The following is a 24,071-nucleotide window of genomic DNA, read 5'->3' as shown; positions in this document are numbered from 1 at the left end:
GTTCAGCATGGAAGAAACCATCCAGTTGAATAATTCCATGTTGACTCCATGCAAAAGAAATCTGGCCACATCCACTTTCTTGCTCTTTCCCAACAGACCCTCCAACTCTTTTCCCTTCTAGGTGACGATGATAGTGAGTTTATTGTCAAGTACAATTCCCATATGCAGCAAAATTTTCACTTGCTGCAGACAAACAGGTACCTCATGAATAAAATAAAATATCCACTGCTGCAGTATGTTCTTCTCTCTGTCTGGGCTTCTTCCAGGTGCTCCGGATTCCCCCCACCCTTCAAAACGTACAGGGGTTGCAGGTTAATTGGGCTGAAAGGGCCTGTTACTGTGCTGCATGTCTAAATTCTAAACGTTTAAAATTTAAACTACAATAGCATGTATTAAATTAAAAATTAATAATTAATTCCACAGTTATATAGATAATATTCACCAATCATAGTGTAAAAAAAATCTGGTGTTACTACAGTGCAATCCTTTCGGTGATGTTGGAGCAGTCCATAATTAGTGTAATAAGGGGAAGTTTGATAGCTGTTACCAGTTAACTTCTGGATATCATGGTTGCACCATTCACCCACCGGCAATGAATTGCAAATCCTATCCATTACTGCATAGACGTTGCTCCTTCATTTTTTATACTTTTCATTCTATGCCATTTGACTCTTGGATTTTTCACCACTGAGAAACACTTTGTGTTATCTGTTGTCCAATTACTCAATTACTTCAAATATCAGATCTCCTTGCCATCTCCTCTGGACCAAGGAGAACAACCATATATCTAAGGACTTTCAAGTTTGAATCAGTAAAATCTCCTCAGCAGCCTGTCTAAGACTTTCACGTATTTACTCATGTTTGCCATACAAAATTAACACAATATTCCATCCATGAGGTCTGGACACAATAGTCTATGTATGTAATAGAGAGAATATATTTATCAAGATTGCTCCGTGAAATCATCAGTATAAGATCAGGATCCAATTCAGGCATTTAATTAACGGAAACAAAAAAAAAAACAGGAACAGATATTTTTGAATATCTTGTATCCTTGTACATACTTAAAATACCTTGTGCCATATTTATCTTAGGAAACCAAGAAAGAAAATGATCAATGTAGAGAAGGCTCAGTCACATGGCCTCCTCTACATCAGAAAGGCAGGACGCAGTCTAGGAGATGGTTTTGTTGAGCACATTTGCTCAGTCAACTGCAATACTACAGACCTCCCAGTGACCACTATTTCAATTCCACACTCCATTGCTACACTGACTTGTCTGTCCATGGCCTTTTGAACCTCCAAAATAAAGCCACCTGCAAATTGGAGGAAGAACACGTAATATTCCAACTGGGTACTCTCCAGCCAGATGGCATTAACATGGACTTCTTCATTTTCCATTAGGGCACTACTGTATGTCTCTGTATCTGTCACTTTGTCTCTCTCTCTCTTTCCTTATCCCTCTGTCTCCTTCCTTCTAGTTCCCCACCACTTCCCTCTCCATTCAGAGAGCTAACCTCTCCCCCTTTCACTTCTCTGCTTCTTTCCCTTCTACCTTCCCACTCACGTCCACATATAACCTTATGCCTGTTGGCCTGTGCTCATCCTCCTGCCTCTTCTTCCCTCCTCCTCCACCTTTTTATTCAGGCACTTGGCTGCCTTTTGTTCATACCTTGACGAAGGACTCGGGCCCAAAACGTTGGTTATATATCTTAGCTTCCTATGGACACTGCACGACCTGATGAGTTTCTCCAGCACTAGATTCAAAGCATTGTCTTAGTTCCTCTCTTGACAGAAGATCTCTTTCATTGGCCTGAAATGTTGACTGTTCCTCTCCCAGAAGATGCTGCCCAATCTAAGTACATGTATTTCAGCATTTTCTGTTATTGTTTTTAGTTATATAGTTCAGATATTTGGTTGTTTAATGATGGAAAATTTGATAATTTTGTTTTCCTTCATGGAACAGATGCCTTCAAGTTCACTGCCAATTTTAACATAGGGAAAGTGCCCTTTCACTTATTTGTTAGTGGAAGTGAAACCATCCATTCAGTATGGTTTACTGCTTCCCTCCCATCCTAGCTCACAGGCTAAACCCCCTGTCACATTCGGCTCCGCCTCAGGATCTGAACTTATTAGTCGAGACAAGTCCCAAAAATGGACTTGGGCAATTCCTGAAAATGCCTGCATATTTACGTATCGTGAGATGGCTTCCTGAGTAGCTAGCACCAGTTACTGAAACTTGCACTATTTAAGTTCAATTATCCCTCTAAGATGTCTGGCAGGTGCTCGAGAGTGCACTCTCACTTTGGTGAAACAGGAGAGATCGAACTCCAGGGTTTATTGATGCTACAGTGGGATTCGGAGAAGGATCTGCTTTATAGAAGAGCTGTTTGGTATCCATAGGATTAGATGGCCCTCCAAATAATGGGAGGAGAAATAAATATCCCTCCATTGGCCTACCTAATGAAAAAGATGTTGTTTTTCCATTGTTAGAGTAATGTTGATACAAAATTGATAGCTGGTCTTGGGGATTAAACCATTGGAGAAAATAGTCACATAATATATCCTCCTTTACTCATTTAATTCCCTCCACTTTTTTCAGATTAAAAGGTTAATCAGAAAGCAACAGACCAGGGAAGTACACAAAGGTTTCAATGTGAACTCTAATCAAGGGACGTGCAAAACCATCTTTTAAACATGAAATTGCTAGATACATGTTCTTAATTTGCTTAATATTTATTTCATGCAAGGATGGGAGTGAGAGATTGGGATGGGAAGAGGTCACAGCTCCACATTATTGCATGTCCCTCTCACAATAATGGAGAAACACAAAAGCTGGCAGGCACTGGAATCTTGAGTAGGGAAAGAGATGCTGGAAGAATTCAGCAGATCCGACAGCATTAATGGGAAGAAATTGTCAGTCAACATTTTAGGTTTGGACCCTATCAATCTACACCTGCACTAAAGTTTTGTCTACCGGTTCAGAAATATTAGAAGTTTCTGTCAATTGCAATGATATTAGCCAATATGACTCATTCCCATTACAAGTACAGAATGAACAAGGCAAAGTATTACATTTTGATATGAATGACAAGCTGTATAAATCTGTACAAGTTCTACTTTCATAACTTCAACTTCACAAAAATATATTTAATTATTAGGGATTATGATTTTGCAAATAGCTCACCAACCCATCAACTATTACAATATTGTACATAAGAACATAAGAAATAGGAGCAGGAGTAGGCCATCCGGCCAATCGAGCCTGCTCCGCCATTCAATAAGATCAAGGCTGATCTGATCATTGACTCAACTCCATCTACCTGCCTTTTCCCCATATCCCTTAATTCCTTTTTTTTTTAATGTAAAAATCTATCTAACTGAACCATAAATAAGTTTAATAAAGTAGCCTCAACTGCTTCCCTGGACAGAGAATTCCACAGATTCACTACACTCTTGGAAAAAAACAGATTTTCCTCATCTCCGTCTTAAATCTACTCACCTGAATCTTGAGGCTGTGTCCCCTAGTTCTGGTCTCACCTACCAGTGAAAACAATGAACCTGCCTCTATCATATTTATCCTTTTCATGATTTTATATGTTTCTATAAGATCTCCTCTCATTCTTCTGAATTCAAGTGAGTATAATCCCAGGCGATTTAGTTTCTCCTCAAAGGTCAACCCCCTCATCTCCAGGATCAACCTGGTGAACCTCTTCTGGACTGCCTCCAAGGCCAGTATATCCTTCCTCAATTATGGAGACCAGAACTGCACACAGTACTCTGGGCGCAACCTCACCAGTACCTTGTCCTCCCTGCTCTTGAATTCAATTCAATTCCTCTGGTGATGAAGGCCAACATTCCGTTTGCCTTCTTAATAACCTATTGTACCTGCAACCCAATCTTTTGCGATTCATGCACAAGCACTCCCAGATCCTTCTGCACTACAGCATGCTGCAGTTTTTCACCATATCAATAATAATCTGCTCTTCTATTTTTCCTACCAAAGTGGATGACCTCACATTTACTAACACTGTACTCCATCTGCCAGACCTTTGCCCACTCACCTAACTTAAATGTATCCTTCTGCAGTCTCTCCATATCCTCTGACAATTTCCTTTTCCACTCAATTTAGTATGATCCACAAACTTGGCTACACCTCACTCTGTCCTCTTTTACAAATCATCAATATAAATGGTGAACAGCTGTGGCCCCAGCACTGACCCCTGCAGCACCCCACTTACTACTGTCTGGCAATCAGAAAAACACACATTTATCCTCTCTTCCTTCTGTCAGTTAACCAGTCCTCAATCCATGCCAATATACATCCCCCAACTCCATTCATCTGGATCTTATTGATGAGTCTTTTGTGTGGCACCTTATTAAATGCCTTCCGGAAATCCAAATATACAACATCAACCTGTTCCCCTCTATCTACCACACCCATTATATCCTCAAAGGACTCCAGCAAGTTTGTCAAACAAGACCTGCCCTTTCTGAATCCATGCTGCATCTGCCTGATGGAACCCCTTCATTCTAAATGTCTCGCTATTTCATCCTTAATGACAGCTTCAAGTATTTTCCTGATTACAGATGTTAAACTAACTCGCCAATAGTTACCCCTCTTCTGCCAACATCCCTTTTTAAAAAGTGACGAGACATTTTCTGTCTTCCAATCTGCCGGGACCTGCCCAGAATCCAGAGAAATTTTGTAAATGACTACCAAGGCATCAACTATAACTCCCACCATTTCCCTCAGTACCCTGGGATGCATCCCACCGGGACCTGCCCAGAATCCAGAGAAATTTTGTAAATGACTACCAAGGCATCAACTATAACTCCCACCATTTCCCTCAGTACCCTGGGATGCATCCCATCGGGACCAGGGGATTTGTCCGCCTTCAGTCCCATTAGTTTGTTCATCACTATCTCTTTTGTAACAATTATTTTATCGAGGCACTCACCTCCCTTTGCATCCCTATCACCACTCTTTGATGAGCTGGATGTGTCTTTCACCATGAAGACTGACACAAAATATCTGTTCAATGTCTCGGTCATTTCCTCATTATTCAATATCAATCTCCCTCTCTCATCTTCCAAGGGACTTATGTTGACTTTAGCCACCCTCTTCTGTTTTATATATTTATAATTTTTTTGCTATGTTTTTATATTTTGTGCTAATTTCCCTTCATGATCCTTCTTCCCTTTCCTTCTTTCCCATTTAATTATCCTTTGTTGCCATTTAAAGTTTTCCCAATCCTTCAGTTTCTCACTATCATGGCTGCTTTGTACACATCAGCTTTTAATTTTATACTTTCCTTTATTTCCTTAGTTATCCAAGGCTGACTCTTCCCTCTCTTATAGCCCTATTTTTAACGGGAATATATTTTTGTTGAGCACTGTGAAAAATCTCTTTGAAAGTCTTCCGCTGTTCCTCAACTGTTCTGCCAACTAGCCTGTGCTCCCAGTCCACACTGACCAATTACTCCCTCTTCCAGTTGTAGTTTCCCCTCTTCAAGCATAATACATTAGTTTTAGATCTAACTATTTCACCCTCTATCTGTATGAGAAATTCAATCATACTATGATCGCTTGTTCCAAGAGAGTCCCTAACTGCTAGATCATTAATTTTACCTATCTCATTGCACTAGATCTAAAATTGCATTCTCCCTTGTTGGTTCCTTAACATGTTGCTCAAGAAAGCTATCACGGATACATTCTATGAAGTCATCCTCCAGACTCCCTTGACCAACTTGATTTTCCCAAGTGAAGATAAAGTCCCCCATGACAACTGCCGTTCCATTCTTACATGCCTCAGTTATCTCTTGGTTAATTGCCTGTGCCACTGTGCTAACAAAACGTAGCAGGTTGGCCTTGACCCATCTCAGACAATGATTCATAATAAGTCCAGTTAATTCTATAAATATTCTGTCGAAATTCCTGAAACCAGCATTGTGAAGATTTGTTCATAGCACAGTTGTAACAGCTTTAAACTAATATTTTTGCACCAGCTTCACAGTCAGAATAAAATCACATTAACATTACTCCCTTTGATTTCCAAGTACTTTCAGTTATTTTGCAATTACTCTTTTAATTATTTATATTTTTCATTTATGAACCCTTCCAACAAATGAAGTAGTGACCTATCAATCTGGCTCAATTATTTTCATTTGTAGCTTGTTCATGGTGAAGAATAGGAAGCAGAATGCAAAATGAAGTAAATCTCATTGTTCACAATTATTTTGCTAATGTGTATGAAATCATGCTCCCAGAATCAATGTTTGGGTGGAATTAACTGTTGGTATATATTGCTACTTAGAATAAATATTCCGCGAGACACCACATGCAAAATTGTGATGGTAGAATGCAACCTTCAATCCTGTCAAAAATGTTCACATTGCATTGCCTCAGTAATAATTAAAATGTTTCCAATATTCTAGGCCAGTGGTTCCCAAACTTTTTTGGGCTACCACCCACTTGGCTCCCAGGCCACATTCCTAGCACAACTTCCCCCCCCTCCCCCACCCCATACACAAACACACACCACTTTCTTGGTATTAGGTCTACCACAAATTTCAAACAACAACTAATGTAACACTACATACAAGCATATGTATTTCACAGATAAAACTTTTTGTAAACTAATTTATTTAGCAATAATGAAAGGGTAAATTCACATCTCAATTATAACTACATTGTCTTCAGGCCATTGGGAGCTCGATGGGCAGGCAGTCATTGGTGCCGTATCGGTGGGTGACCGAAGCAAGGATCCGCAATCCGCAATCGGGTCATCTGGAGCTTGATGGGTGGGTGGCCGTGGTGAGGAACTGCAATCTGGCCATCAAGAGCTCGATGAGCAAGTGGCTGGGGCAAAGATCTGTGATTGGGCTGTCTGGAGCTCAATGGGCAGGCGGCCAGGGTAAGGATCAGCCATTGGGTGTTATATAGGCAGGTGCCTGAAGCAAGGATCCATGATCAGGCCATCTGGAGCTCATTGGGTGGGCAGCCGAGATGAGGATCAGCCGTCGAGTGCTCGATTGGTGGGTGGCTGAGGCGAGGATTAGCTGTCATGTGCTGGATGGGCAGGCAGCTGGGGCAGGAATCCATGATCGGGCCATCGTGAGCTCAATGAGCAGGTGGCTGGGGTGAGGATTTGTGATCGGGCCACCAGGAGCTCATTGGGCAGGTGGCCAGGGTGAAGATCAGCTGTCGGGAGCTTGGTAGAGGATTACCCGTCAGGTGCTGGGTGGGCAGGTGGCCAGGGCGAGGAACTATGATTGGGCTGTCTGGAACTTGATGGGTGGCCAGTTTGGGGCCAAAAATAAGGGGGGGGGGGCCTCAATGTATTTTAACACAATTTAAATGTACCTTACCACCTGAAGGAAATTTGAAATTCTTACAAACCTGGAGCCTTGACCCTTGCAGATATGAATGTGGTGCGTGTCCTGTCGAGAGCATATCGTCAAGAAACAAACATTCACCACTTCCTTGGATCGTTCCACTACCATGGTGGGGGGGGGGGGGGGGGGGGGCGGCAGTGCCCACTTTGGGAATCATTATTCTAGGCTTTCAAATTCAATCATTTGTGGTTTCCAAAATGCAATCAATCTTAATGTCAACAAAAAATGCACATTCAGAGGAGGGAAGATCTTTGGGAAATAAAATTAGTTAAATGGATAGTCTTACCTTTCTCACATGTGCCTCGAACAGTGGAGTTTTCTGAAGTTTCAGTGCCTTCTGCACCAACAATGAATTGTATCACTCCTGCAGTCAGATTCTCACTTGGTTCAGAACTAATCCTGTTCAGCTCATCTTCAGCACTTTCAGATCTGACTTTCTGTGATGACTCTACTCTATTTCGTACATCAAAGGTTGAAAGCTGGCTTTCAACATCAGAATATGATGAATTAACAGCGTTATGCCAGGATTGTCTTTCCTGAGAGGAACTTTGTGATAGTGAGGCTGCAGAAGCTGATGCAGATGACACGGTGCTTTCTGGAGAAGGAAATGAATTTGCTGTTTCGCTGGGCATGAAAGGAGTCTGAAACGGAGGTACCTGTGGGGTGAGAAAAACCAGGACAAAGCCTAGCTTATTCTCTGTCATGTATATTATCAAAACTTTTAAAGATATTTAAACTTTATATATATATATATATCTGCAATACCAGATCACATCTCTCAAAATTAAGCTTTCACATAAATTAAAGTTAAGCAAACATGGTTCATGACTATTAAGCTTGGTGGAAGGAGAAGGATTGTCCGTGACAGTAACCTCATCTCTTCTTTGACTAATGACCTAGGATATCATCTATCTGAACCACAGAAATGAGGTCTTAAAATCTTAACTAAAAGCGAGAACTTCCAATATATATTACCCCAATTATATCATTAATTCAAATCTAAAAGTGACCATGGATCAACTTAGTAAAGTCCCTCCAAAACTATTTAGTTCCTTCTCAATTTTGTTCCATCAATACTGTGATTCATTGCTTATTATTAAATTTGTTATCCATCAAGCAAAGGGTTGCCTCTTTCCTTCTTCCTGTCTTGTGATTAATTCATTGCTCTCCAAAAGCCATTTTCATTCACTCTTCTGTTGATACTCTACTTCAATGAATTATTTTAGATTATACTCCTTCTGTAAATAGACTGAGAAAATATTGCAGTACAATAGATGAATCCCTGCATTCTACTCCATTCCTTTATCAAATATGGAGTTTCTTTCATTCCTTTTGTCAAATGAAAACCTCATCCTATACCTTGATGGGGTTTCTTCATAAATGTCCTTCATTGACAAAGTTGGAGCCATCATCATTTCATCTCACCTACAATTAGCTCCACATCATTCCTCACTGATAACCAGGTAGGTTAATCTGTTCTGTCAACAATTCGTACAATGAAACACAGATTCATATTGTAAAAGCAAGAATTTCACTGATTATACATATGTGTGTATTCCTGGATTTAAAAAATCATGCGTGTGCACACACACATATACACACATACGTGTGCGCACACATACATACACACATGCAAAAGATATAAATGAAACATGCATATGAACACACAAATTCACTATTTAATATTTAAATTTTGACATACAGCACAGTAACAGGCCATTTCAGCCCACAGCACAATTTACACCCAATGAATCTGCACCCCAGAAAGTTTCAAATGGTGGGATCAAACCAGAGTCCCCAGAGAAAACCCATGCTGACACAGGGAGAATGTACAAACTCCTTACAGATAGTGCAGGATTTGAACTCCAGTCCCGATCGCTGGTACTGTAATGCCGTTGCACTAACTGCTACGACATTTGTGCCACCGTGGCTAATTTGATTGCATATTCGACCCTGCATTCTTATCTGCCCAGGGTAACCTTTCACCCTCTTATCTAAAAGTTATCAACCTCTGAATAAAATATATTCAAAGTGTCTGCTTCCACTGCTCTTTGAGAAAGAGAATTCAAAACATTATGTCTCTTTGAGAGACAAAATCACCTCGTCTCTCCCTTAAATGAGGGACCATTGATGTTTAAACAGTTAACCTGGTTCTAGATTGTCTGATTAATAAAACTATCATAAGTTATGGGGAGGAGGCAGAAGAATGAGGCTTAGAGGAAAGATAATCAGCCATGATTTGAGTGGCAGAGCAGACACAATGGGCCAAATGGTCTAATTCTGCTCCTCCGTCTTATGGTCTTGATTCCCTCTCGTACTTCCGATCTTCAGTGGGAACCAGTCCAAATTTCCCCAAAGGAAATTGGCCTATTTCTTGGTAGCAGTCCAGTAAACCTACTCTGAACTGCATCAACATCTTTCCTTAAGTAACGAGTCCAGTTCTGTACTTCTCTTGCACTCCCAGATCAAATGCAAGAAAAAAATTGTGTTTGAGGTGTGTAACTTTGTCTTTCTGCTGGAGCTCAATTGCTTCTTTCTTTTCCTCTTCTTTCATTTCTTTAATAATGTTCTGTCAACAATTCGTACAATGAAACACAGGTTCATATTGAAACAGCAAGAATTTCACTGATTATACTTATGTGTGTATTCCTGGATTTAAAAAATCATGCGCGTGCACACACACATACATATTTTAATTTTCTCATTCCTGCTACAGGCCAGGTATGGTCTTTGCATGCTCACTTAGAATTAATTTGTTCTATGACCTCTACTGTAAAAGTATTAGCTTTCTCAATCTTTCAGTCTTTTTGAAGCAAGCTGCATACCACCAAATTGAGGAATCCAAATTGATTATATTTTATTTACATTTTTATAGCTGCACAAAATAATTTTTCTTTTCTCCACAATGAAGGAAGATCTTGAGAATAACAAAGATATGGCATTTTCTCCTTAAGAGGCGGTGGCACGATTAGCTTTGCCGTTAGCACAACGCTGTTACACCACTAGTGACTGGGACCAGGATTTGAATCCCGTGCTGTCTTAAGAAGATTGTATATTCTCCACGTGTCTGCGTGGGTTTCCTCTGGGTGCTCCAGATTCATCCCACATTCGAATTGTAGGTCAATTGGGTTTAATTGTGTGCTAGGGCTTGTGGGCCGAAAGGGCCTATTACTGTGCTTTATATCTAAATTAACTGGAAACCTTCAAAAATCTCTTAAAAATGGGGATCGACTTATACATCAAATATACTATTGAGACCTTAAATTCAACTAAAAAAACTGCTAGACACCAATTCAGCGTATAAGTTGACCTTTGAAAAACAAAAAAAAAACAACTACACAACTTTTCATGCTACCTGTACCAGTATATTAGAACAACAGTTTTATAGAAAAAAGAAGCCCACACATTTAGAACCCTTCAAAATCACTATCATCGTCTGAGGTAAAAATCATGGCAAGCACATCCATACCCTCACTGTTTAAACAGTCATCATATGGGTCCCAGTTTGTATTTACTGAAGCAGCTTCAGCTTCATTGCCAGTGTCGCACAATAAATCATCTTCATTTCCATCAATTGCACGAGATACCACACTTTAAAAACTATTTTATTAGTCTCTACTTTCACTTTAATCCCATATTTTGAGCACAAAGTCACAGCATATCAAGTGATGCAGCAAGCATTGTCCCACATTCTGTGAATGATTTTTCTTCACTCAACATCCATGTATTCCATTCTTCACCCACATGGTCTTTGAATGGCTTGTTCAAGCAAACATTGAGAGGTTGGAATAGAGACATCAAACCTCCTGGGATAACCATCATGTAACTATTATTTATTACTATTCTACTTTTAGTCTTCTCAGTTAAGTGGCTACGAAACATATCCCAGATCAGCAAACTCCATTCCTTGCGTAACCCACCTGGCTGCCTGTTCCACACATTACACTATTTTCATCCATCCATCTTTTTTTCATGAAAATGTACAAAAATACCTGCTGTAAATTTCATTTTAGGTTTAATTTAGCTTTTAAAGAATTCCATGGATCATAACTTCATCCTATCGGCCATGTTCAATAACACCAGCGTAAACCTGGTCCTTCATGGCCTGTACTTCTGTTTTGCACAGCTTTAACACCTTTCCATTCCATTGTTCAATGCCTACCATGTCAAAATTCATGGGGGTTTTGTCCATGTTTCCAATATTTGCCAATGCAAATTGATGATTCTGTCGGTTTTGTATAATAAACTGGTGAAAACTTACAACTTTATGATCAAGTTCTTTTGATAGTTTCTGAGCAATTTTTGTTTTTTGGAGTAATTTTTCCTGCTCATGAAATGGATACACCAGCCGTCTTTAGTCTCAAAATCATCACTGAGTTCTGGGTGCAACTTTGCCCACTTCAGTGCAAATGCTGTTATTTTATTTTGCGTGACTATGTAGAGTTACATCACAGACCAGCAGCAATGGAGATTCACCAAGGTAGTATTTTATTGTTTTCTTTTAAAACACTATATTTATTAATAACTACTAATAAAATAACACATTAGTGTGCATGTGATACCCAAACCATTACAGCTTAGGCACGATTCTGGAAAGATATTTTAAAGTTCAGTCTGAGAAATCCATTGTCACAATGTAGACTTTTAATGCACTGAAGTAATCATGAAGGAGATGGGAGAGACTGAGTGACCGGACTGTCAAGAACTCTCAAATCCTTGTCAAGTTTCTTCCGGAGAAATATACTTTCGTACATACGCTTGTCACAACTTCCTTTTCCTTGCGTGGGGGAAATGAAACGCGTGGCTTCCAAGATGCTTCCAAAACCCAGGTACAGGTCAATCAAAATGACCATTACTTTGGTCACGATCTGATACAACAATTCTCCTTTTCCTCTCACCACCTGTGTCCTTGCAAAAAAAGCAACAAATATTCCTTCTTCTCTCCAAAGTAGCAAATTTGGGTACAGCCTGTACTAGTTGTTGCCACCCAGTTTCTCCAAACCTGTGAATGGATGCAGCCTGTACTTGTGTAGAGCTCGTCGAAAGAACCAAAGACTTGTTGATCCAAACCAAGGCTTTTATTAGCAAAAGACCGGAGCTCTTCACAGGTGGCCGACCAGTCCGGAATGATCCGACCTGGCTAGGGACACAACCCTTTAAGGCCCAGACAATAGGTGTGGCTTAGCTCTCAGCCAATCGCTGTAAGCACAGTCTAGATACAGTAACTATATACACTATGTACATTAGTGATAGATCTGTACTATCACAACTTGCCCTTAAAATGATAATTTAAAGTGATTCCCAAAGTGATAGTTTAAAATGATTCCCTTAAAGTGATACTTTAAAGTGATTCCCAAAGTGATACTAACACAAATTGAAATGGGAGCTCGTAATAGTAGCAGTCTTGCCTCTGTGCATGTACCCATTCTGCGACATGATTTTCTAACTTTGGCCAACGAGTGATTCCTCTTCTCATCGAACATTGCCTTTTTGGTATTTTTCTTAAAGTCTCTTATTTCTTTTTCCAAACTCTTACCAACTTCTCATATCTATCAAATTTTCTTGCAGCAGTAGTTGTTGGATTTCTTGGCCTTTTCTATTACTTTTAACTTAAAACTCTCTTCATACTTTTGTCATTTTTACTGGACCCTCCATGATAACAAACCACCCTCAGCCAACACCCAGCAGCTCAGTCATGGCGGTTTTTGGGGGTTGACTTCTATACCCGATATATGATAAAACCATTAAAATGAGGCTGAAAATGAGGACCCAACTTGTATGCCAAAAAATACAGTAAATATTATATATCAAAATAGTTGATGAAGATTGTTGCCTTCTCCTTCACTAAAACATAATTGCATATTTTGCATGATTACATTTAAAAGTCAGCAAAACCCTTTGACACTTCTGATAGGCCCAGATACATAAAGATAAATGAAATACAGGCCTCCTTTTTGTTCAATGTCGCATGCTTGAGTGGCACAGAGGTGCAGCTGGTGGAGTCACTGGGTTATAGCACCAGATAACCAAGATAAATCCTGACGTTGGGTGCTGTCAGTGTGGAGTTTTCATGTTCTTCCTGTGACCTTGTGCTCCCGCTTCATCCTCCATCCTAAGGACATGTGCGTTTGCAGGTTAACTGGTCACGATATAGTGCCGCCGGCATGTAGGTGAGCAGTAAAATCTGAGGGGTTTTGTTGGGAATAGAGAGAGGATAAATTAGGATGAATGTGAATGGGCACTTGATGGTTGGCACACTCTCGGTGGTGTCTCATGGCTGCCCTAATCAGGAGGATTCTAGCCCTGTGTATTTATGTGCCTTCAATTTACAAACATATCCTGTTACTAAAATCTGTATACAGAAACAACCCAGCACATTCTTCACCAGGATATAAACTGGTACTTACAGGATGTTCTTGGGGATGGAATGTCTGTGATGAGGATGGAGCCTCTGATGGAATCTCCACATCTTCTTGCTCACTCTCACTCCAACACTCTACAGCAAGAAAATTAAGTTTATAGAACACCACAAAACGGACAATAAAACACATTGTATGCTTCAGTGGATGGTTTTCCTATTTAAAAAAGTATATACCTTCATTTTTTGGTTCTGAGGCTGCCTCAGCAGACTCAATGGCAGCTAATCCCATTCTATTAATCCATCTGAAAGAACAATAAAAATTGTAGGTCCATATTCATTTCAATAAATTGCTCTAAATAACAGTGATTCCATCAATTGACCTCTCAAGTGTAAATTTGGTGTTAATGAAAACATGGATTATTCCTTGGCAAATCTTTAAACATACAGTTGAAAACTTTTGGTGTGCTTTCTAAATTTTAACAATAGATCTATCAAGTTGTTCATAAGAGTCCTCCATTGAAGCCTGGGGACATGACTAGTGGACTGGAGACCCATAAACACTAAGGGACTCTCATATTTCAATTTATTTGTCAGGAGGTGTTCTCAATTTCTTCAGGAATGGGAAAAGATGGCTGTGAGTCCTACCATGTGATCCCCATTGGGAAATAAGTGCGTAAATATCAGGCAAGGACAAGATGTATCTGACAATTTCTAATTGTACTTTAAACTCATTTACCTTGCACTGCATGCATTTAAATACAATACCTTCGGTCCCATGCTCACCACCCTTCTCACATGTCCCAATATTGCCCGAGTTTAGACATTTATCCTTTTCTAAACTTACTGTCTTTCTTTTATTCTAGAGAGTTCAATAACCTTTCCTGCACACTTCTTCCCTTGAACTTTCTTCAGAATTTTCCAGTCCCTTGAACCCACCCCCCCCCCCCCACTACTATTTAGTTTAAAGCTCGCTCCACAGTCCTAGTCATGCAATTTGCCAGGAACCTGGTCCCAGCATGATTCAGGTGGATTCTGTCCAAACAGAAGAGCTCCCATCTTCCTCACCTGAAGGATATCTACTACACTGGATGCAGACTGAAAGCAATAAACAGTGTGAAAGACTCCACACATCCCACATGTAAACCTTTCTTCCTTCTATCATCTGGCAAAAGGTATCGAAGCACTCAGGCCCTTAAGTCCAGAGTAGGAAACAGCTTTTTCCCCTCAAGCCATCAGGCTCCTCAACTCTTCCAGTACAGATGTGCATAGTGTACCATGCACTTTCAGTGTATACATCTTTTAATACCTCAATATTTAATGTGTTAACTGCTGTCCTAACTTATATCGATGTAAATATGCTCCGTGGTCCTGGAGAAATGCTCTCTCGTCCCACCATGGTATGAATGATAAATAAAGTTGACGATTGAATATATGTATATATCAAGAAAATAAATCCACTTGAACCACAATCATAAGTGCCACAGGAAATATTTTTAATTAACTATGCTGATTTCAGCCTCTCATCTTTCAGAATTATTACTCTTGCTTGAAAGCAATATTTTGGCATCATGCATTTCAATCAAGTATGGCACCAACCATCACTCTTTTCTCAGCATGAAATTTCTCCTTCAATCTCTGTAAAGTTATTATCCATTTTTGTATTCTCATTCAACTCCATCAACCTTTGTTTCTTCCAAATGTTTTGGCACAGAGTCAAATCTTTTTGAAATGACAACTGGTGAATGGAATGAGGGTATGTGAAAGAAAGGTTCCATTTTGTGAAATAGTCACATTAATACTGGACAGTAAGGGGTTGTGCCTTTGAGAAGGGTTTCAACTGAAGGGAGCTGGGATCAAAGACCTTGTGCAGGTCATTATTCCTGCCCTTTTTAACACTTTTCCTGTTCAAACCTAAGCCTTCATCAAACAGAGGTTTATTAAAAACTTGCATAAAACTTGTATATTTGTGGAGATATTTCTGCTCAGGATACTCGAAGAAGCCTTATGTCCAAAAGCCAATCATGTAACCTCCAATCTTACTTTTCTTTCCAATCAGTAATGTCATAGCTAACCAACCATTTAACAGAGATCTCTTCTCATTATCAATTATTGGTTTTTCAAGAGAAACATTCATCCACACAATGTTTTTTTTTCTAAACTGTCAACATAAATTTAATTATACATTATGTGTGGTTATGCACCACTAGCCTACTGCAGGGGGCAACCTGTGTACCTGCAGGAAGAGCACTGGAGGACAAGGCAACACCTGGCCGGCTGTCAATCAGCTGATCTGAATGGACCAAGCCCCACCCAGTCAGCTGCCAATCACCCTCCGGGATATAAGCTACATCTGGCCCCTCGAGGTCAGTCTCAGAGCCAGCACAGCTACTCTCACAGCCAGCTCTGTGGAAGTTTGTGTGGAATAAATCCTGTTGAACAGTCTTTATATTTTGTGTCTGCTTTTCTGCTCGGCAGTGCATCACATTATGCTTCTTAGGAAAATGTTCAGCAGAATTCCTCCCCTTTTTCGCTTGTGTTGAAATTGGATTCTCACCTCCTCTAATGTATTCTTTACCACAATACCATCACCATGGAAATCAATGCATTTCACAATCTTTATTCTTCACAGTTTTAAGATTTTATGCTGGGATCCTCTAACCACAACCTTCTTCTCCTTATTTGCTAAATCTCCTAAATTCGGTTAGCATGGAGCTTGCATTTTCATGAAGAAGTAGACGAAAACTAAAAGATGCATTTAATCCACCATATAATAAACATACTGAGGTATGGCTTCTAAGCCTCACCGGGTACTTACGTGCTCATGTCATCAGCATTCTCTGCAGCAAAGTAGAAGCTTCTGTGTTTTGAATGGCTGGCTTTTATTGCACTTGATTGGAAAACAGAAAATAGATAAAAAGGGATAAACTTATAATGGAGAGAATTCCTAAAGTTTCACTGTATGATGGTCCACAAACAATAACTTCTACATAGTTTCAAAATAGTTTGCAAAAACCTTCATATTTGTGAAGATTGTCTGTTTCAAATGACAAAATCGATAATTTCTAAATATTGATCTGCATCAATATTAGTTGCTGTTTTACAGGGCCATTTATAGTTACCATATTTGGCTCAAAACAAGCTGATCCAATTAAAATGTTTTCTTATAGAAACATAATACTTGCACTCTGGTCTCTTCATTTTCCTGTCTCTTCCAAAAATGATTGATAAAGTCTGTTCACTTGAAAGTGACTTCTTTTTTCTAATTTATATGAAAAAAATGATATTTCAGTGTCTTAATTTTCTCCCTTAGCTGTGATTTGTGCCTCCATTTTGTAAATGTGTTGAAAGGTATACTGAATGCAATTTACTTCTGGAGTTGCAACGATTTATAAATTATTTTTAATTGACAAAGGTTTTGAATCTGCCTAAATCATCCCTTCCTATTTATTGCTCCATGTTTACTTATAATTAATGTCCTTCAACTAATTGGATGGATTTCATGTATCTGCTGAAGATGTAGGCTTGACAAGCCAAAGTGCTAATTTTAAGCAATGTAATGCTTTTGACTGAGAAATTAGACTCAAGAAATAATAGATGAAAAATTTGAGAATAAAATTTTGTCTTTATTTATTGTACATGTTTTTTCCCCCACATGAAATCAACAAAAAAAAATCACATTTAAAATACACCATCATCATACTCTGCATTCAATGCAGAATTAAGTTGGATTTGACATTACCCCCAAGCTGAAATCCACAAACAGACTGCCATCCACAAACATCCTATCTCCAGGATCTTAATGTGGTTAGTTGCTAACCACAGGCTATCGTGACTGACTATACAAATCAAAAAGATTTCATGGTAGAGGCCTAACCAACTCATAACATTCTCATGTACCTCTTTGTACATGGTATTCACGGGCTTGTTCTAGATCTGTTTAATGGCACATGACATACAGGAAATATAAGTGGTGAAAATAGATGTCAAAAATACAAATAAAGGACTACATTTTCATATATATAATTCTTATTTAGTGCCTAGCTCCAAATTGAACAAATGTGGTCACATAGCAACCCAGCATCTGGGATTTGTTTTTGCCTTCATGGAGATTATGCTTAAATTATGAGAAATCTTATCAGATGAATCAAATGGAACATAGTCATAACCAATCCCATATCGGGCGAGGAGTTTTGTCGGTGATTGCGCAAGATCGGCAGAAACCCACTCCCTGTCTTTTACCAGATTAGTAAAATTTATTCCCAAATGGGTTTGGATACACATCATTGTAATTTTTAAATTTAGAATCATTCCACTTCCAATTTAATTTTCAGTGGTGGAAGACGACCTTGCATTGATTTGTGAAATGACTTTGTTTATAATATTAAATTGCCCTTATACTGCATTAGAACAGGAACATTTCTGACCTCTGGAGTTTTCCCTGTGAACCCATGAGTGCCCTGGAGTCTTCTTCATCCCAAATGCATGCATCAATCAATTGCCCCTTGTGTGTAAATGCATGACAGAATTTAAGGGAATTTGATGGGATTGTGGGGAGGATAAAATGAGATGAGTGCTGGATTAGTTTAAATGGCTGCTTGATATTCAACATGAATTTGGTGGGCTGAAGGGTCTGTTTTCATGCTCGATGATCTTTGGAACAATTCAGGTTTTCTTACACAAAACTTTAGACAACCTTAGTGACAGATTGCCTGACCGATTCAAATGTTGCATGAGTCAGAGGCTACAACTGCAAGTGCCCATCGAAAATTGGAGCATGTAATCTTGGCTGGAATATCAGTGCTTTACAACTGGTCATTTGGAAATGCTTTCTTTTGAATGAAATATTTAACAGCATCCACTCCAAAGTGTTTTTACCTTCTGGGACATTGAGAGAAGGTAAATGGTGTATTTGGATATTTTGTTCATTAACCAAAGTTTTATTGGAAACTCCCAAGTATACAAAAATCAATCTACAATATGTATGAAATGAGAAACCTTTACCCAAGGCCAAGCCAGTCATAAATCTTTTAAAGATTTACCTATGGAGTAGTATAAAATTATTTTATTATTTAATCTCTTTTACTTTCCACATGCACACAAATTTCTTAAAATCAACAGAAAGCAAAAAAATTGAGATGTTATAACATTAAAAATAGTAATAGAAAATGGTGGAAATATCCAACAGGTCGGGTAGTATCTGTGGAGAGAGATATATTTAATACTTCAGGTTGATGATCTTTCATCAGAACTGACAAGAGTTAAGAGCCAAATGAGTTTTAATTTGCAGTGACAAACTTTCTACATCTTGGGAAACAAACATTTTCTACAAATTATCAAATTCTACAATGACCTTAACTACACTTATTCACACCCAGTCCCCTGTAATGATCCTGTTACTTTCTCAATTCTTCCATCTCCTTTGTATCCTCTCCCTCTGTGACTTCTAGTCTAGATATCTGAGTTGTCCTCCTTCTTCAAAAAACATGGTTTCCCCTCTAACTCCATCAGCTCAGTCCTTAACCAACTGTCCTCTAGTTGCCACTCATCTACTCTTGCCCGTTTTGCCCCTAGAAGAAAGAAAAATAGGATTCCCCTTGCTCTCAGACTCCACCCCACCACCTCTGCATCCAGCAATATTAACTCCTGCAATATCCGTTACCTACAACATGATTCAACCACCAGACACCATCTCTGCCTCTATGACTCACTTGTCCACTCACACCTTCCCATAATCACCCATTTGGCATCTTCTGCTGTGACTGGAGGAAGTGCTACAAGTGCCCACAGCTCCTCCCTCTCCACCTTTTGGGGCCTCCATCAGTCCTTCCAAGTGAAGCAACATTTCACTTGTGAATCTGCAAGAGTCATCTCCTGCATCTGGTGCTCCCATTGTGGCCTTCTCTACATTGGAGAGACTGGACGTAGACTGCGACATTGTTTTCCTGACAACCTTCGCTCTGTCCGCATCAAAGACAGGGACCTCCCAGTGGCCAATTATTTCAATACTGCACCCCACTCCCGCACCAGCATGTCCGTCCATGGCCTCATGCATTGCCAAACTAAGGGCATTCTCCAATTGGATGGCATTTACATCAACTTCTCCAGTTTCTGCTAGACAATTCCCCGTTCTCTCTCTTCCCATCCCTCTGTCTCCTTTCCTCTAACTCTCCACCCCTTCCCTCTCCATTCACAGAGCCATCCCCGTTTCTCCTGTTTTCTGTTGTGCTCTCCCTCCCTCCCTCCCTCATCCACCTATTATCTCCTGTCTGTGGGCCTGTGCTCTTCCCCCAACCATTTTATACAGGGCCCTGCCGAGATTTTGCTTGTACCTTGATGAAGGGCTCAGGTCCAAAGCATTGGTAATGTATCTTTACCTTTGTGATATAAAGTTTGCTGTTTGACCTGTGGAGTTTCTCCAGCACTGTGTTTTCACAAGTAGAGAGCTGGGGTGAGCATAAGGGGAGGGTGTAGGCAGAATGAATGGAGAGAATGTCTGTGACAGGATGGAGAGCAAGAGGGACTGAATGTGCTGACTGGGACAGAATTGTGGATTGTTAATGATGGAGGATTTAAGTGGAGGAGATGCAAATGCAAAGAGATAAATGAAAGGACCGAGATTAAAAAGGATTCGTGAAACTGCGACATCTGTAGATAATCATTGGAGAAAAACCATGTATGCTGGAAATATGAAATTAAAATCAGAGTGCTTGAAATATTCATACACACTGGAAAGGCTGGTTGTACGAATTTGCTCCATGCAATCAGATGACCTGAAGGTTGTCAAGTGCCAAGCTAAAAGACCAGGTGGAATTTTGCAATCTCAATAATGGCAAGTGAAGTCAGGGACTATCTGGGAGACAAGGCTTAACAACAGTACACTGTTTGTTTTACAATAACTGACCTCAGTTCCTCTTGAAATCTTATATAGCTTCACTCATCATGTACAAACAAACACACCCAGCACACACAGCTTCTCCACAAGGTCCACAAACAGTACTGATTGGTAGACCGTCGTTTCAGTCTATTCTTGACCCAGAAAATTACTTCTTCCAAACCGAATCTGCTCTTTTCTCCTTCATCCACTCTTCCCCATTAACAAAAATGCAGTTTATAACATGCCCCACCTCTTGACAGCTTCTAGTTGGACATCCAACTTCTCTAGACCTATATCCCATACGAGACCCAGAGAAAACAGAGACAGAAGTGAGCCATCAGCGGCCTGGTGTTGACTCCAGTAGCATGAGATTATTGTAGAACAGAAGTGCCAAAAGATTAGCCATGATCTTACTGTAGGTACACAGTAACTGAGTCTGCTCAGGCTTGTTGGTCCCTCAGCGTGAAGACAATTCTTTTCACCTCTGTACTGAATGTCTAATCCTTTATTTTGAAACTTTGCCCCATGACTCTGCAGGGAAATTACCATCTGGACTTCTACCCTCTTAAGTCCCATGGGAATTCTGTAATTTTTCAATGAGATCATCTTTCTTTCTGAGATTAGACCCAGTCTGCTTAATCTCTCCTCACAAGACAATCCAACCACTCTAAATAACCTTTGTTGCACTCTCAGTCTGGCAAGCATTTACATCCTTTATGAAGAAAGCCAGTCCCATAGAGAGCAAGTCAGATGCAGTCTCACCAGGCCTCCATGGAAAAGGAATAAGACATTTTTACTCTTGTACTCAAATCTCATTCTTTCTTCTTTGAATGAAACCACAACCAGCCCTCCTGAACACCAGGAGGACTATCTGATCTACTCACATTGTACCCAATTCTGATAAAAGGTAATCAAAGGTAATTCTGTTTCTCTCTTCATGGATCCAACCTGAGTATTTCTAGCATTTTGTTTTTATTTCAGATTTTCAGCATCTGCAGTGATTTATTTCCCAGTGTACAGTTTCAGCATTGATTTTTGCCCTATTTTTCTCATTTCTTTTCTTCTCTCTACTTTACTGTTTCAACTCTATTTACATCTCCATCCATCTGGCAGGTCATTTACAATGAATGAGCCTTCAGTTCTCTCTTTCAGCTGGCACCAAAACCACTTTCACTATAAGAGATCTCTTGACACCCCCCCCCCCCCCGCATAATCACAGACTTCCCCTTTGTTCTCTCCACCCCTCTCCTTCCCGTTAAGTCAAAAATAGTTTGGTTTCTAATTCAATGAAATGTTTTAATTTAAACATAATTCTGTTCCTCAGACCACTGAATCCTGCTGCCTGCCTGACAGAGAATTTCTAATGTTTCCTGTTTTCAAATAAAGAAATGCACTTTGCTTTGTAAATTCAATCAAGCAAATGATTGCATGACTTACTGTTTCTTTTTGCATTCTGTGCCTTGATCGATTTGGAACTCTGGTAAATTAATGAAGCCTTCTGCTTTCTCTGCCTGTGGAAAAGGTAGAAATGGCTTAATTTAGCAATGAAATAGCATATAATTTAAGAAATAACATCACAATATTCGAACAAATATGGGAACCATACATGAAACACAATAGAGAAATCCTACCATGGACCTCCACCACCTAAAATGACAGAAGGAGAAGACAACGAAATGAACTGACTCAGTATATAAAAGTAAAAGACAAAAATTTCTGTAAATTTTTATTAAGTGATGATATTGTTTAACGGGTTTAATGTATCTTATAGATTGAACTTTGAATAAATGGGAAGGGGGGTGAGGGAGGGAGGGGGGAAAAGGGGAGAAAATGACACTGTATATATTCAAGAGAAAAATGTCTGTATGTATTTTGGTCAGTATGGTTTATAATGTGAAAAATAAAAGAATTTAAAAAAAGGGCTCAACAATTGCACAAGAGATTGGTTGACAAAACCTTTCTTTTGACCAATTAGTTCTTTAAATTCCAACTTTAAATGGATCAAATATAGATATTCTATCAGAGGTAAAAATATGTGAAGGGCAATTGTACCAAACTTCTACAGTGCCACAAACCCACCCCCCCCCCTAAACTGGAACAATTTTATTCTTTACAATCTAAGGCCTTTTATTTCTGACCATGATCAAACAAGATGAAAATATCCTTCAAACCACACACTTTTCTCACTTCACAAAGACCCTCTACAGAGAATTCAGCATTATCCTATGGTTTAGAGCAGAACTTAGAACACATTTCACCTCTTGTTGATGAACTTTGAATTTAACACTGGTACTGAGGTGAATATTATGTAAATATTTTAATAGCTGAGAAAGATTAATTGGATAAAGGAATGAAAGATTTTGAACTTTTATGTACTTGTCTACCAAATATATTCAAAATATTCAAGATATTGAAGGAGACAAGAAGTCCAAGTTTTCCCTGACAAAGTGTTATCAATTAGAATATATTTAGCTTAATTCCATTTGTTATGACATTCTTAAATGCTCTTTATCAATTTTACAGATAAGAATGAGCAATAATGCATTGTATTAAAATATTATGACTAATACTTGCACAAAGTTACACATTTTAAAAGCTTGCTCTGAAAATAACATGTTCATTGAAATTTTAACATGGAGTCTTTGCTGTCATTCACTCCCACATCTCTCTTCTGGACTCACATTAAGTACAACTACTATATGTTGCTGTTTGTGTTATGCTTCTGTAGTAAAGTGACATTTCAGGTATTAAAATGTGTTCTCACTGGAAAATAATTTTGAAAGTTTATAGATCAATTTCAATTTAGTGTTTTTTACTTTAAAGTTTGACCTTTCTCTTCCACACCATACGATAGGCTACTCAGTGGCTAATCTCTCCCAAATTATTTCATATTTGGAAGCAAATGGATGGCACACTAAATAAATACGAGGCAAAGAACAATCTGCAGGAGGAACTCAACAGGTTGAGCAGAGGGTGTGGGGGAGGGGGAAGAAATGATCAGCATTTCCGATCTAAGCCCTTCATCAAACCCCATAATTAATCATTGTGAAATTTGTCTATTCCAAAATATGAAATCATATAGGTGAGGTTAGCCTTTATAGATCAAACTTTAGATGATCTGTAAATATGGGAATGCTTTCAGTTGGGTATTCTTGAATGTTTGAGGTTGAGCAATATATTTTTGACATTTGTTTTTTTTGTACAAATATTTAACATGAAAGGCCTGGAATGTAGGGACCATATTGTGCTCTGTTTAAGGTCAATTTCCACGCAGCCGACTTCTCAAATAGATTTAGAAGACATCAAAGCAGAGCATGGGAGTTATTCCAGTGTCCAAGCTGATATATAGTCTTCATTCAACACCATCAGAAACTGTTTATGTGCTCATTATCATATTGCCCTTGTGCGAATTGACTGCTGTATTTGTTAATATTGGGATT

The 24,071-nt window shown here is 39.2% G+C and overlaps 1 protein-coding gene across 7 annotated transcripts in view; it reads right to left on the bottom strand.

Annotated features, from left to right (window-relative positions):
• The window catches only part of ipcef1 (interaction protein for cytohesin exchange factors 1), a 77,763-nt gene that overhangs the window by 22,216 nt on the left and 31,476 nt on the right, over nt 1–24,071 (bottom strand). For all 7 annotated transcript variants that reach the window (XM_069931602.1, XM_069931604.1, XM_069931606.1 and 4 more), the window contains 5 exons: nt 22,069–22,142; nt 16,573–16,644; nt 13,992–14,059; nt 13,804–13,892; nt 7,683–8,052 (listed from right to left, as the gene is read on the bottom strand). In XM_069931602.1, the coding sequence (XP_069787703.1) occupies nt 7,683–8,052; nt 13,804–13,892; nt 13,992–14,059; nt 16,573–16,644; nt 22,069–22,142 (673 nt within the window). The remainder of the gene's footprint in view (nt 1–7,682; nt 8,053–13,803; nt 13,893–13,991; nt 14,060–16,572; nt 16,645–22,068; nt 22,143–24,071) is intronic.

The sequence above is a fragment of the Narcine bancroftii genome, chromosome 4, assembly GCF_036971445.1.
Source record: "Narcine bancroftii isolate sNarBan1 chromosome 4, sNarBan1.hap1, whole genome shotgun sequence".
NCBI lineage: Eukaryota > Metazoa > Chordata > Chondrichthyes > Torpediniformes > Narcinidae > Narcine > Narcine bancroftii.
This window is presented reverse-complemented; position numbering and strand designations above follow the sequence as displayed.